The sequence below is a fragment of the Pseudonaja textilis genome, chromosome 1 (genome assembly GCF_049901715.1).
Source record: "Pseudonaja textilis isolate UNSWEBS1 chromosome 1, rPseTex1.2, whole genome shotgun sequence".
NCBI classification, from domain to species: Eukaryota; Metazoa; Chordata; class Lepidosauria; order Squamata; family Elapidae; genus Pseudonaja; species Pseudonaja textilis.
In genome coordinates, this window is record NC_141990.1 from 263,914,618 (window position 1) to 263,930,474 (window position 15,857).

A 15,857-nucleotide genomic window follows, 5' to 3' on the forward strand; every position below is an offset into this window, starting at 1 on the left:
ATGATGGAACTGACAGAGGCGATAAATAGACAAAACACTGGAAAGACTCCAAGCCCAGATGGGCTACCAGTAGAATTCTACAAGACCTTGCAGGAATCTTTAAACACTACAATGATTGAAGTAATGAATGAGGTTTTGTCAAAAGCCAAAATACCTAACCCATGGACAGAGGCTTATATTACTCTTATACCAAAAGAAGATACCAACTTACAACAAATAAAAAAACTACAGACCTATATCCCTGCTGAATGCAGACTACAAAATATTTGCCTCAATAATGGCAGAAAGTTTTAAAAGATATTTGAATTACTTTATACATAGTGATCAAAATGGATTTCTGCCTAAAAGGCAAATAAAAGAGAACATGAGAATAATCATGAATACATTGGAATATTATGAAACACACCAGGGGTGGGATTCTACCTGTTCGCACCTGTTCGCTAGAACCGGTTGTTAACATTCTAAGCAGTTCGGAGAACCGGTTGTTAGAAGAAATTACTGACCTAATCCTGTAAGGAAGGCAGGAAGGAAACATTCTGGTGTTGCTTACAGAAACTGCCTCCCAGTTAACCCTTATTACGTTCTTGGCAGGACTAGACTTCCTGTCTCAGGAACTTCTCTGGAGTTATTTTTCCCTCCTTTGCTGGTACTTTGCTTGTGTGGAGTGACTATTCAAAGTTACAATGGCACTGAAAAAAGTGCTATGACCATTTTTCACACTTACAATTGATGCAGCGTCCCCACAGTCATGAAAGGCCAGGTGAGGAGATGCATGCCTCGATGTGAGTGATATTAAGTTGGCCACGCCCAGCTAATAACATGACCACCAAGCCATGTCCACCCAGTCACATGATCACCAACCACGCCCACCAACTGGTTGTTAAAAAATTTGAATCCCACCCCTGAAACACACCCAGAGAAGCAAATTCCTAGATGCACAAAAAGCCTTTGATAATGTAAATTGGCAATTTATGTTACTGCAAATGGAAGAGACGGGTTTTGGAGAAAGTTTTATTAAGGCAATATATCATAAACAATCTGCAAAAGTAAGGATAAATGGAGATTTGACGGATAATATTAATATTAAAAAAAGGAACCAGACAAGGATGCCCTCTGTCACCATTGTTATTTGTATTGACTCTGGAAGTATTAAATAGAAATATTAGGAAAAATAAAGAAATAAAGGGAACGAAAATAAAAAAGGAGGAATATAAATTACAAGCATTTGCAGATGATCTGGTCTTTATATTGGAAGAACCATTGGAAACAGTGTCTAAACTGATAGAAAAGATAGAAGAATACAGACAGGTGGCAGGATTAAAAGTAAAGATAAAACTAAGATCTTAGTCAAGAATATGATGGAAAAACAAAGGAAAGAACTGACAGATAAATTGAATATCCAGATCACAAACGAAGTGAAATATTTGGGAATATAGCTGCCAGCAAGATTTGGAACATTAAAGGAAGATAATTATTATAAACTAAAATAACAAATTGGGACAGACCTAGAAAAATGGCAAAATCTACAATTATCTCTAATAGGGAGAATATCTACAATCAAAATAAATATACTACCAAGGATATTATATTTGTTTCAGATGATTCCAATTGAATTAAGGAAAGAATACTTTGAAGACTTAAATAAAATAATGTTGAAATATATATGGCAGGGAAAAAAGACAAGAATTAAACTAAAATTGTTACAGGATGAGGGGAGGTTTTGGACTACCCAATTATATTATATTACCAGCAGTTATGCTGATGTAACTGATCGAATGAAAGAATGGATTGTTCTGAAAAATACTAGATTGTTAACACTGGAAGGTCATGATTTACAATTGGGGTGGCATGCATTTTTATGGTATAAGGAAAGCTAAGTACATGGGTATTTTAGGAAACATTATATTTGAGACACTTTATTGTCAATATGGGAGAAAATAAGGAAACAATACTATATGGTTATCAACAATAGAAGCAGTTGCGTATCCAATTGTTTTTAAAATGGAACAGATAGTTAGATATAGTGAAATTTTAAATGAAAAGGGTGATCTCAAAACAAAGCAAGAATTAGATGAACAAGGGATAAATATGAATTGGTATTCTTATATGCAAATACATTCTAGATATGATAAAGATAGTAAGACAGAAGGGCTTATAAAGAACCTTCTGAATTAGATAAAATCTTAACAGGTACTGAAGAGAGGATGATCAAAAAATTATATGGTTATTTACTAGGAGTGAAATTCGAACAAGAGCAAGTTAAAGAAATGATGATTGCATAGGGGTGGGGGAAGGGATATTGTATAGATTTAGAAAAATAGCAGAAATTATGGACCAGAAACTATAAATTAACAATGTCAACAGCTTATAAAGAGAATTTGTATAAGATGTTTTATAGGTTGCACCTACCCCCAGCAAGAATAGCAAAGATGTTCAAGAATAAATCAGCGAAGTGTTGGAAATGTCATCAGATACCTGGATCATATGTGGGGGACATGTGCGGAATCTAAAAGATATTGGACTGAAATACACACATGGTTGGAAAATATGACAAAACAGCATATAGATTTAAAACCAGAGATATTTTTATTGGGAATTTTACCTGAAGGTTACAATAAAGAATTGACATATCTGATTATTAATGTTTTAACTGCAGCTAGAATTGTATTTGCTCAAAATTGGAAAAATTAGAAAATTCTGATAGAGGAGGAAGTGATTAAGAAAATAATGGAATGTGCAGAAATGAGTAGATTAACATTAGCAATTAGAGAGCAACAAGAAAAAGAGTACTATAAGATAGGGGATTTATTTTATCAATGGTTAGACAGAAAAGTAGGAAATTGAAGAATAACAATAGAAATGATACGTTACAATTGATTATTTCTGAATAAGTTATGTTATAATAAAAACTAGTAAGAACTGAGATTTGCTCTTCTAATACTGTTAATACATTTCACATGGTAGCTTTGTAACAACTCCCAACTGTTCATTAATATTCAGAACTCAGAACTTAGGCCAAGAGCTTGGCTAAAATATTCCTCCCTCTTTCCCCCCTCTGCTAAAGAGTGTGTATGTGTGTGTGTGTGTGTGTGTGTATTTATCTTCCCATTGTGAGGAGAAAAAAATCCTAATAGGTTTGAGAAATGTGGACAATTATTGCCAGTTTGTATCTGAATTTGTTAAACACTGTCTCTAGCTAGAATAATGTCTTGAAATTACTGAGCATAGAATTTGGACATATGGAGAAAAGGATGGGAGGGGCAAAGATGAAAATAACCTTGTTGCTGTTAACTTTGGAGTGTGACTGACTGAAGTGCATTAGTCGTTCTTCCCTGAGGCAATACAGGTGCGCAGAGTTATTTTTCTTTAATCACTCACATAAATTAACATTTATTCTTTTGCATTAAAATAATTAAATAAAACTACACCCTATATCTTTTATTATCAGATAATATCTTTGAACCTCTGGCTGACAACCTTGCTGTTGGCCGCAAGGTATTTTCCAGGGTGTGTATTACCTACTTTTGTATTAAATAATGTTCTAGGTGGAAAACAAACAAACAAAATAAAAAACCTGATAGCAATCAGAATCTATGCAAAGTTTTAATAATAATAATGCCCAGTAGCAAGTCATGTTTTCCAGACACTTTTCCTGGGTTTGTTCTCCCTTCCCACCTTATCACTTTCATCAGGGTGAACAAAATAGATACTGTATGTGGGTGAGCTGTTAGAGAGCCCGTTTGGTCTAGTAAATAAGGCACCAGGCCAGAAACCAGGAGTCCGTGAGTTCAAGTCCTACCTTAGCTGGCTGGGTGACTTTGGATCAGTCACTGTCTCTTAGCTTATAACATCAGGCTTGAGTGACAAGCCGGTTGCTTTGTCAATTCCTGTTGCAATCACTGGATCAACACTTGATTGATCTGATAAAGTGGACCATATACGGGTCAGGAAGGCTAAAATAGAGAGATGCAGAGGCAGTTATTCATACTATAGAAAGGAAAGAATATAGTAGTATTTTCTTGTGCTATTTTCTTTGAAAGTTTATCCACAACGGCACTCATTACATTTAAAGTAATGTAAAATGGAATGCTTCTGGAATGCATTTTCTAATAACTTGAAATAATAAGACTTGTTTTTTCATTATGCTGTTTATGGAGTATAGTCCTACATGTTGCTATTGTACTTAATTATAAGGAAACATCAGTGCAAATTGTTTGTAGAATTTGGGTATTTCCTGATGAAGCTGTATTATTCTGTCTCTTTATTGAATTCTGCAGATCCAGATATTTCACAATTTCTCATTAGTAACCCACTTTTCTTTTATTTCATCTATCCAAAGAAATAAAACCAAAAAAAGAAAAAGAAAATTGCCAAGAAAATAAAAGCAGCTGCAGAGGTCTTTTTATAATGAATAATCCTAGTAACTGTCATATGCTTCTGTCTTTTCGGGGGTGACTGAGCCAGCTAGATTATGTTGTGATTAAATAGAATTACTTGTAAATTTTGAATGTCATTCCCCAAAGATACATCATTTTCAAAGGTGGAAAGTGAAATTCTGTGTGGCACTTGGTACAATTCAGTATCCAGTGTAAATCTAGGTAGCTTACTTATATACAGTATCATTTAATTTCATATAATGACAACCATGATATATAGATGCATGCCTATTATTTGACCATGTCTTGATACACTTCAAAATATCCAAATAAAAACTTACCTTCCTGTAGGGTATTTTGGAGGGGAATTTTGCTGTGTATGGCTAAAGTAATGCTAGTAGAAAGCTGTGTGGGAAAAGTTTTCAATCAGCAATTGGCATCAAAGTGGCTAAATGGCAAGTTCTTCATGCAAAATATTACTCTGCTTGTGTGGCCATTTCTTTTTGTTAAAGCAGCAAGATTGCTAAAGCATTTCATCCAGTTATGAAACGTATAAATGAATGGTGTCTTTGTCCAGTTGCAATGACCCTTATTCCAGCACACTTGAAAATGTACAGCTTTGTTTACGAACTATTTGATTCTAATGTGTCTTTGCATGTCACTTTGATGTATGATAAGAGTCCATTGAAAAATAACATGTTTTGGAAGTATTTTAGGATATATCTGCTATCCTGAAATATTTGTACAAAAACTCTGTGTCTAATTCTTCCAAAAAAGCTCGTGAAGCTTAACAAAAAGAGATCCAACCTAGAATTAAGGAGAAATGTCCTGTCTGTGAAAATGATTAGTGAAATGGCTTTCCTCAAGAACTTGTGGATGTTCCATCACTGGAAGTTTTTAAGAAGAGATCGGACAATAATTTGTCCAGAGTGGTATTGGGTCTCCTGCTTGAGCAGGGGGACTGGATGAGAAGACCTCCAAGGTCCCTTCTGGCTCTATTATTCTGTTAATATTAATAAAGGAATTCATTTAGTCTCTTTAAAATGGGTGCCCAGCTTACGTTGGCTTAAGAGTTGCATTAGGCTTTGTGTGACACATTGAGGACCACACTACTCAATTGGCAAGTTCAGAATGTAGGTGGTCTAATTTTGATTGTGAAATAATAAGTTTGAAATTCTGAATCACTCTCTAGAAGATTCTAGTAGGCTAATGTTTTGAATAACTGAACAGTAATATATTAAGAGTCGACTTAGCCCAACACATAATTATATCTAAAATTTTATTTTTATTCTGTGCTGCTTTCATTTGTTTTTCCTGTAGTAGCTGGCAGATATAAAATACAATAAATTATTCAATTATGGTGTAATTTTTACTACCATTATATAACACACAAACATGTACCCCTGACCTAGGAATTGTTTTAATGATGTGGAGAAAATGTGATCAAATCTCAGGGTCTTAGATATCTCAGCGCACAGAATGTACACTTTTCAGGACACATTTTATTAATATGATAGCATAAGATTGTACACCTGTGGTTGTGTTCACACATAGTTTGCCTATTTGTTTATTTTCCGACTTATATGCTCCCCAACTTGCCTGGAGGCAACTTTAGGGGGCTTATATGGTTCATTTATTTAACCATGGTTTATTTAATAACTCACAGTCAAATAATTTGTTATAACGTCAGTCATGGGTTATAATACTGAGTGCCTGAATTAATATATGTTAAACCAAAACTAAAGGAACTATCTTAAGGCATACTGAAATGTGTGAGCGAGGTCAGTATATATGCTTTTCAGGATGTAAGAAGCATAACGAAAGGTTTAAGTCTTTAAATTTTTAATTGTTCCAATTGTATTAACAGAAAGACACATATGATAAGACCTTTACACAGGATAACAAATTCTACTCTTAATTTCAGCCCAAAGGCATGTCATTACTTATATGGAAGATGCAGTGAGTCAACTACTAGAAAGCAAGGAAGATATTGGTCAATATGGCATTGCCAGATTCTTCACTGAATAGTAAGTATATTGCAATCTACCAGTTTCCTTATTTATGGAAAATGGGGAGATCGATCTGATTCTCCCTCTGATTTTATACTAATGCACTCATATAATATGTGCTACAACATAACATTTCCATGGTAAAAAAATACATAAAATAGAATAATGCAAAGATGAAAAAAATTCAACCAACCTAAGCTAAAGTGGAACAATGTATGTATACATTATGTATGTATGTATACATAATGTATGTATACTGTATGTATACTGTATGTATACTGTATGTATACTGTATGTATAATGTATGTATATGTATACTGTATGTATACTGTATGTATAATGTATGTATACATTATACATTATGCAAAATTCCAAAGTTGTTAGCCAACCAATTAAAAAAAGTTGTTCACAACGATGTGTTTTTTTTTCTGATTATACAATGCTTACAAATTTGAGGTAAATCTAATTTTTTAGGGAGGCTTTTCCATAATAAGAAATGTCCTCTTGGAGGATTACAAGAAATTTCTCCCAAGCTTTTTCACTGGGTATCTTTAGATGGTCCTAAATGAACCCTGATTTCATTTAATAGTATATTCAATTTAAGAAAAGCTTAGCCTAAAGAAACCAACTGATTTTTAATTCCCTAGTATGAGTCTTGCCCAGTCATGTATTTGTTAATATCTCCTAGAATTAGATATAAACTTCAGAGAAGCTAAGCACAAACAGCTAGGTGGTGTAACCAGATATTAACTGGATTCAATTCAGTAGAAGATATATCAAACATTATTTTATAATAACACAGTAGCCAGTCCTAAGTTCTGGATGTGGGAAAAACATTATATTACTGAATTTGATGACTGATCTCATTTTACTGATAGTCTGATATTTCTCTGATCTTCACCAATTTGCCATGTGATAGACTTGATTGTTATTTTTCCTGTTTTTGAAAACTTCTAGATGAATAGAATATTGATCTTTAAGACATCTCCTCCTCTTTTTCTAAAATAGAAGATTATGTGCCATTAAGTTGGTGTCCACTCTTAGCAAACTCAATATTTTCTTCATGAAGAATAGCTCATAGAAATAAAAAATCTATTTTAATATAGGTAATATGCTGGCAGCTCTATACAGTAGACTAATCAAGAGGCAGATGGTGAGTAAGACTAAAACTAGTTTTAGTGGGATAGGTACAGGAACAAAATCTTGCAAGTCTGAATGTGCTTCCCCTCATCCCTCTTCATATGAATTAGGGGGACACCTGTCTTCCTCATATCTTCATATGACTTAAGCCATGTTTATCTGTTTGATGGGTTGGTAATGGGCCTTCCCTTTTTATTGAAGAATTTTTTACAGGATAAAAATATAAAAAGGAAATAAAGGAAAGTAAAAGAAAAGTGGTGAGAAAAGAATACAGAAGTGAAAGAAAAAGAGAGAGAAAATAGAAAAACTAAATGTCTTCCAATTTACAGCAGTTACAATGCATAAGTTTTATCATCTTTCCCTCCCTCCCTCCCTCCCCTCTCTCCCTCTCTCACCTTATATCATAACTCCTTTTTTCCACAAGCTACATTTTCTAATCATCCAATTTATAAATCACAAGTACATTTTTTTCTATTTTCAGCAAAAAGTCCATAAAGAGTTACCAGTCATTGACAAACATAAGTTATTTTCTTTTCTCTAATTAAATATGTCAATTTTGCTCTGTTTGTAAATTGGCTTTTTTACCTATCATTCTTCCATTTAGGTACAGTATTTCAAAATCTTTTCATCTTCATGTCATTACTGTGTAACAAAAAATATATATCCATAAGTCATTTCTAGTTGTTTGTCCATTAGATCCAGCAAGAAAAGCAGATCTTCCCTCTCTGTATCAAGACCGTCATTTGTATCAGGCCTGTCCAACCCATGGTACGTGGGTTTCATACAGCATGTCAAGCAGTCTTATATGGCTCACCAATGTTTTTTAAAAAGTAAGCCACTGCTGCCACTGTGCCAGAAGTTATGCTGCCAAGTACCTCCAAGCCTCACTGCCATCCACCAGCTCCAGCTAGCTGCGGAACAGCTGAATGGCACTTCAGGTATTTCTTTACAGCCCACAAGTATTTTTCCCCTCAACAAATTGTGCAAATCTGATCTATATTCTACATATATTTGACATACATGCAATCACTTTCTGAGGATATTCTGCTTTAACTTTGAAAAGAAGAAGTCCTAATGAAATAAAATCTGTTATCTGAAAAGGTTAGCATGTTTGGCTTCATGAAGAAAAGATGCAATGAAAAACACAGTGAATACAAACAAGAAAACGTAAACCCGGTCAATTTCTGCTTGATCTTAGAAGTGGAATAATGGGGAATTGAGGGGGTGAGGTATTTCTCTTTTAAGTCAGGTGGCATGGGAGAGAGATCACAGTTTCTGAGAAGGACAAAGTGGGAAATGCCATGCTGTGTGGGTGGCACAAGTTCTTGTTGTTTGGTGAACATTTCTGGAATTCCTAAAATTCCTTGTGGTTCCCAGCAAAATATTCTGCCTAGGCAAAGACAAGAAGTAGCCTGACTTCTAAAAGGGTTTTGTAGGATTGAATCAAACTATACATTTTGCAGAATTGTGTGATATTTTCTTCTGCATTTTTAAAAAAGAGTTAAGTAGCTGAAGGCAGGTTACAGTTGAAGGCTGACTAACTAGCAATGTTCTTTATTTGTTTTCCATCTCAGAATTGTTATCTGCAAGCTATGTGTTTTATTTTTGAAAAAAGAAACAGAAACCTACACAATTCCTGCATCTTGATCTAAATAGGATAGAATGCAATTTGGACAAAGTGATCTTCAGATGGAAAAGGTTAAACAGCTTCTCTCTTTCTCTTTTTTTCTTTTCCAACTGTAGTCCGACTAGGTTACTTTGCATAAACAAAGAAAGAAAAACCAAGGAATCAGAGAACTCTGTGCAGTTGGAGCCAGAATGCTTCTATCATTTACTTATTTACTCTATTTGTACATCTCCCATTCACAGAGGCTCTGTTGACTAACATCAACATTGATGAGAAAAAAATAAAAACCCCAATGCACGATATGAATAAAAGCAACATCAAAACAATAAACTTAAAAAGCACAAAATAATGTACCCACCAGATTCCAGACTTCATTTACAACAAACACTTCTCCTGTGCTGGATGGAACAACCAGGTCTAAACTACTGTCCTGAAATCCAAATGAAAATAAGTATACCAGAGTTCTCTGAGAGGAGGAAATTCGTTACTCTGTAATTCTGTTATATATATATGGATATAGTGATAAAAATACCCAGCACTTCATTCAGAGTCAAAGATGGCATGTCTTAGATTGGTTAGGTCCCAAAACCCCAAACTACTCTGCCTTGCAGGAATTTAGTTAAAGTATATCCTCCCACCCCCAATGCTGAAAGTCTTCAGATGATTCAGACTTCTGCGATGAATCACAGATCACTTCCAAAGCTGAAGCCCAGTCATCTTCATTAGCACTGTCCAGCTAGAATCCAACTCTGTTCGAATCTAACTGATTTTATTTGCCAAATGCTCTGAACGTTCTTTACAGTGACCCTTCAGATGTTCTTCAGTACTGTCTTTCTCTAAAAGGAAAATGACATTATGTTTATTGTATTATTTTTAAAATGACAAGGAAATGGAAATGAAGCAAGAGAATGAATGGTTTTGGAGTTGTAGGAGACTTTTGAGAATTTCATGATTCCCTGAAATTCCATGGAATCATGACATGAAAACAAATACATGGATCATAGGACTAATTAATTTGTTCTTACTTGAGGCACAAATTACTGTGTTCAAATTATTATACTTTGTCACTTCTCTTTTGAGAAGTCTACAATTCTGGGAAAAGTGGAAAAGGGGAGAAAAAAGGATGTCCAGCAGCAAGGTGAATATAATGGTAATAAGAACATCATTGAAGGATTAAGTTGAGGACAGATCTTCATGAAGAAAGTACTGCATATCTATGTGTTTGCTAATCAGCTTGATGTCACCTAATCATCGAAAGGAAACAAGTCTTCTTACAAAAAGCCACTAGGCAGCATTCAGAAGTCACAATAAAATGACAAAACATCTTCTTTTTGCCCCTTGAATCACCACTATCCAAGTTCAGATTTGAACTCTTAATCTGACAGGGAAGATATGAGGTGGGACTTTCTTTAGCAATGGCTGTTTCCCTTTCTTCATTTCCCTAAATTCCTCAGGAAACTGAGCAGCTGCAGTGGATCTGTGAGTGGGGAGAGGCTACTCTGGTATAATTGGTTTAATCCCTTAGTTACCCCCTTATTCCTGTGGCCAATCATGATTTTAACCAAACTATCCACAAATCTTCAGGAAACTCCCAAAATACCTTCTGAAAACAACTGGATTCAATAGGTATCTGAAGAAGACTAATCTAAAACATTCTTTTCCATTGTAGAACAAAAAGAGATAATGGTCTATTCATGACAAGGGACTAAACTTGGTTTTCCTCACCTTTCAGATCATGTTGCAAAAGCAGTTAATGTGTAATCTCAGTTTGGCTCTATATACTGTAAATAGGGGCAGGTCAATGACTGTCATGGCAGTCATGTATTCCTATGCTGATCCAGACCCTTCACCCTGGGAGGGCACATTGAAGTCTCCCAACCCCGCGGGAGAAAACTTCCATGTTTGCAATTACATTGAATAGCCCTGGCTAAGCAACAGATGGAATGGTACACCATCATCCAGCCCAACTATGCTTTCTTCCTCAACTACAGAAATAAGACCTCACATCCAGTTATCTATAGAGTAGTGCATCTTGATGCCAGTACAGTCTCATAGATTACAATAATTACAGCTTTCCATATATGCACTAGTACTGATAAAGCTCTTATAGGCAGATCTTTGAGATATTAATTCCCCCTCCCCTACCCCCAGATTTTAGTATGAAAGCCAGGTTTCTCTTTAATCCATAATTAAATCATGGGTGGAGATATTTTCCCCCACAGCAGACCTAGCATTCAGTAACTTGAGCCAAACCCTTGGGGCTTCAAGGAATCTGGTACCCTGGCTCTTGGAATGAAGAATAAAAAGTTCAGTCAGAAATACCAGTCCTCATTTCCCTGAGTGAAGTCCATTCATTGCCTTTCAAATGCCTTGTATTATCATCACCATCACCGTGATTCTATTCTCCCTGGTTGTGCCACCACTATGACCAGAATAGCTCTCTGGTATCTTGTGCCAAATCACAGTAAGCTCGAGTAACTTTTGAGCTTTTGAAACTCTCTGCCACTTACTTTACTTACTTAATCTTATTTTTATTAGAGATTGGATATTGTAAACAATATCAGGACCCTGGTACCCAACTCTCTCACCCAAGATATGGTTCTTCATGCCTCTAGCCAAATTTCATTCTTCTCAATGTTATAAAGTGAGAAACAAATACAAGGAAGTTACATTGATGGAATGTTGTCATCCCAAATTGAACTGTCATCCACACATCCTACTTTAAACAGTCCATGCAACAAGCTGTTCCCAAACAATTTCCGGAACAACTTTGATGACACAGCCTAACTGGAGAATCAGTGTTCCAAGCCATGTCCTATTCCATCAGTTTCAACCCAGACTTCTTACTATTAGCACAAACCTTCAGAGATCCTTCCTGTTTTCACTGCTGGCCAACTGTGATGCCCAGTGAATTAAAACATTAGAGAGACAAACAGTGAAGCAAGCAAAATTACTGTGGCAAAATTGAAGTTGTTTGGGCCTCCAATGCTATCCTGCTCTCTCCTTAGCCTCTTAATTTATCATGGACACCTTTTAGTCAGGAAATGCCTTTTTTTTTTTTACTAAGGTGCCTTAAAGCTGTAAGAAAGCAATGCTCTCAGGACCTTGTGTATTGACCTCAGATTCCATTCAATTGCAAGTATTGTCTTTAGTAAATGATTTCTTGTCCTTTTTCCTTTTTATTGTTGTTCCTTTTGCTTGTGTTCTGCACCTTGCGGTTAAGTGTGTTAGGAGGATAAAAACATCCTGAGAAGAGTTAAGGCATAGCTGACTATGATGACGAATAAGTGAATTAGTACACTGCTCAAAAAAATAAAGGGAACACTTAAACAACACAATGTAACTCCAAGTCAATCACACTTCTGTGAAATCAAACTGCCCACTTAGGTAGCAACACTGATTGACAATCAATTTCACATGCTGTTGTGCAAATGGAATAGACAACAGGTGGAAAGCATAGGCAGTTAGCAAGACATTCCCAATAAAGGAGTGGTTCTTCAGGTGGTGACCACAGACCACTTCTCAGTTCCTATGCTTTCTGGCTGATGGTTTGGTCACTTTTGAATGCTGGCGGTGCTTTAACTCGTGGTGGCATGAGGCGGAGTCTACAACCCACACAAGTGGCTCAGGTAGTGCAGCTCATCCAGGATGGCACATCAATGCAAGCTGTGGCAAGAAGGTTTGCTGTGTCTGTCAGCGTAGTGTCCAGAGCATGGAGGCACTCCCAGGAGACAGGCCAGTACATCAGGAGATGTGGAGGAGGCCGTAGGAGGGCAACAACCCAGCATCAGGACCGCTACCTCCACCTTTGTACAAGGAGGGACAGGAGGAGCACTGCCAGAGTCCTGCAGAATGACCTCCAGTGGGCCACAAATGTGCATGTGGCTGCTCAAACGGTCAGAAACAGACTCTATGAGAGTAGTATGAGGGCCCGACATCCACAGCCTTCCATATACTCGCCAGAGGCAGCCTGAGTGCCATTAGGTACCGAGATGAGATCCTCAGACCCCTTGTGAGACCATATGCTGGTCATCACATTCAACTTTTTTAATGAACAAAGTATTTAATAAGAATATTTCATTCATTCAGATCTAGGATGTCTTATTTTTGTGTTCCCTTAATTTTTTTGAGCAGTGTATATTACTTAGGTAGTAAGTAACTGAGACGATCAGTTAAAACATCTTCAATACGAGCAATAGAAAAAGTATTAAAATGTTAATATTTTTGAGAAAGTACTGATAAAAGCACTCTCTATTGTGCTCTCTCTTCCCATTCCTAAACTTTTTGCAGATTTCTGTTCTTACTGAAGAATATATGAATCCTCTTCTCTCCAAACTCCTTTGCTATAATAGTTTGGTCAAACAAATCTGTGATTGTTCCTGTGACGGTGAGCCTGTCATAGAACATGAGCAAAAGATTGCCAATGTGCTCAGCTTTTATAGAAGACTTTCTGAAAAAAGGGATCATATTACTGTAACACACATGATGAGAGAATATTAAATACTAGCAAGGATGGGGTTTCTTTTAGGCAGAATGCTCCCAATAGTCTCTGAAAGTTTATGCCAGAGAGGAGACATGCTGAGATGGTACTCTAATCATTTTTTCTTTTGGAAATTGTAGCAGGATACATCATTATTTCAATAGGTTTTTGATGAGAAAGTGATAAATAAGCCAAGAAGAATATCTGATGCATGATTTTTTAAAATGTCCTTTTCTTCTTTCGAAAGTTTCTCTGCAAGGGAATCTTCAATTACATTAAAATTAAGGTTGTCAAGAATCCCTTTTCAAGGGAGTTTTCAGCCTTCCAAGAAGAAAAACCAAGGTGACAAAGTGGAGTATGTTAATGTAAGAGATTCTGGCATGTGTTCACATGTATCCTAGTTTCTGTAACATTATGACAACTGGGCAGAAGACTGGTCTTTTGGCTGGATTTTAGCATTCTTCTTTTGGATGGCTATACTGTTATATAGCAACTACCAGATGTGCCAATAGATTTTTGCTACTTAATTGGCAAAACCCAGTGCTAATAAAAACTCTTTATTAATATTGCTATGAGGAATAGGTTCAGAAACTGAATATTAAACAAATCTTGTTTCTGCATGTTGTAAACAAAAATAGTTTGTTGATGTCTTCACACATCAACAATTCCTCAACAATTTGTATGTAATGTAACTTCCACAATGAGATTAGTAGAATAGATTGCCCAATCTAAGGCATCTCTTTCTTAAGAAGAAATGTGAATTTTTTTAAGATGTGTTTATTTTGAGATTCTTTTATTTCCTATGCATAAAGTTGACTTGAAGTTTGGGGATAGTGGTGGAGGAGGAAGACTAAACAGTAATAGTGCCAGCAGCATTATCTTTCCATCTGTGAGCGAAAAAATAAGCCACTGAAGCTTATTTTTTGTCATCATTAAATCCATTCAATAAGCTTTGGAAAATCTGATTCAAATTTTCATGAGGCTAAATGACCTAATGAATGTATAGTTTCAACTTAATATTTGTGTTTATGACTTTCACATTCTGGCCATGTATTTCTATCTCTTTCTTTTAATATCTCATATTTGAAGTTCGTTTCTTTTCTCTACTGACTGAGAATAATAGAATCCTAAGGTTGGAAGGAGCCTTAGAAATCTTTTAATCCCCACACCCAAGGCAGAAGTCCTCATATCATACCAAATGGTTGTCCATTTTTTTCTTGAAAACCTCCAGTAATGGTGCACCCACAATTGTGGGAAGCTAGGTATTCCACTGCTTAATAGTTCTCACTGTCAGGAAATCTCTCCTTATTACCAGGTTGGATCTATGAGGACCTTCCACTCATTACTTCTAATATACCACAGGTGGCAGCCCTTCAAGTACTGGAAAACTGCTATCAAGTCTCACCCCAATCTTCTCTTTGTTAGGCTAAACATATATAACTCCTTTAGCTGTTCTTCATAGGATTTAGCTTCCAGACCCCTTTGTTGCTCTTCTTTGTACTTTTTCTAGGGACCCAGCATATTTTTTGTATTGTGGTGAACAAAATGGACTCAATATTCCAAATGCAATCTCAGCAGTGCAGTATAGAATGGTATTATCATTTCTCTTTATCTCAATGCTATCCCTCTGTTGATGCCGCCAAGGGCCACGTCATCTTTTTTGGCAACTGCAGCACACTGCTGACTCATAGATAAGCAGTAGTCCACAAGGCTACTGGATCCCTTCATAGGCCTTACTTTTGAGCTAGATACCTACCTATCTTGGTCTGTCTTCTGAAGGATTAGCAATTCCTTCCAAGTTTGTGTCATCCATAAATTTGGTGACTGCCCTTCAATCCCTTCATCTAGAACATTTATGGAGATGCTGAAGAGCATTTGGTAAAGACAGAATCTTGAGGAACTCCACTGTATACTTCCCTTCACATAGATGTGGTTCCATTAAGGACCACATTCTGAGTGACTGTCCTTAATAGAACTGCAATGATTTCAGCATTGCCTTTACTGCAATTAAAGAGGACAGCATTATCTCCAACAGTATAACAAACTGACCATAACAAACTTAGTGATAAATGCATGGCTGCTCCAATCCTCAATCTGGCTATGAGGTGATACTTTCAATTGGCATTTTCTCCTGAGATGCTTTGTTTACTGATTACTGACAAGTCTTCCATGTTGCTAAAATACCCACTCTTAGAAATACTGAAAAGGAGGAGACTCTGGCATGT

General features: G+C 36.1%; 1 protein-coding gene across 1 annotated transcript in view; it reads left to right on the forward strand.

Moving 5' to 3' along the window:
• The window catches only part of CSTPP1 (centriolar satellite-associated tubulin polyglutamylase complex regulator 1), a 146,076-nt gene that overhangs the window by 18,802 nt on the left and 111,417 nt on the right, over positions 1-15,857 (forward strand). The window contains exon 2 of the mRNA XM_026707954.2: positions 6,301-6,403. Coding sequence (XP_026563739.1) covers positions 6,301-6,403 — 103 coding nt within the window. The remainder of the gene's footprint in view (positions 1-6,300; positions 6,404-15,857) is intronic.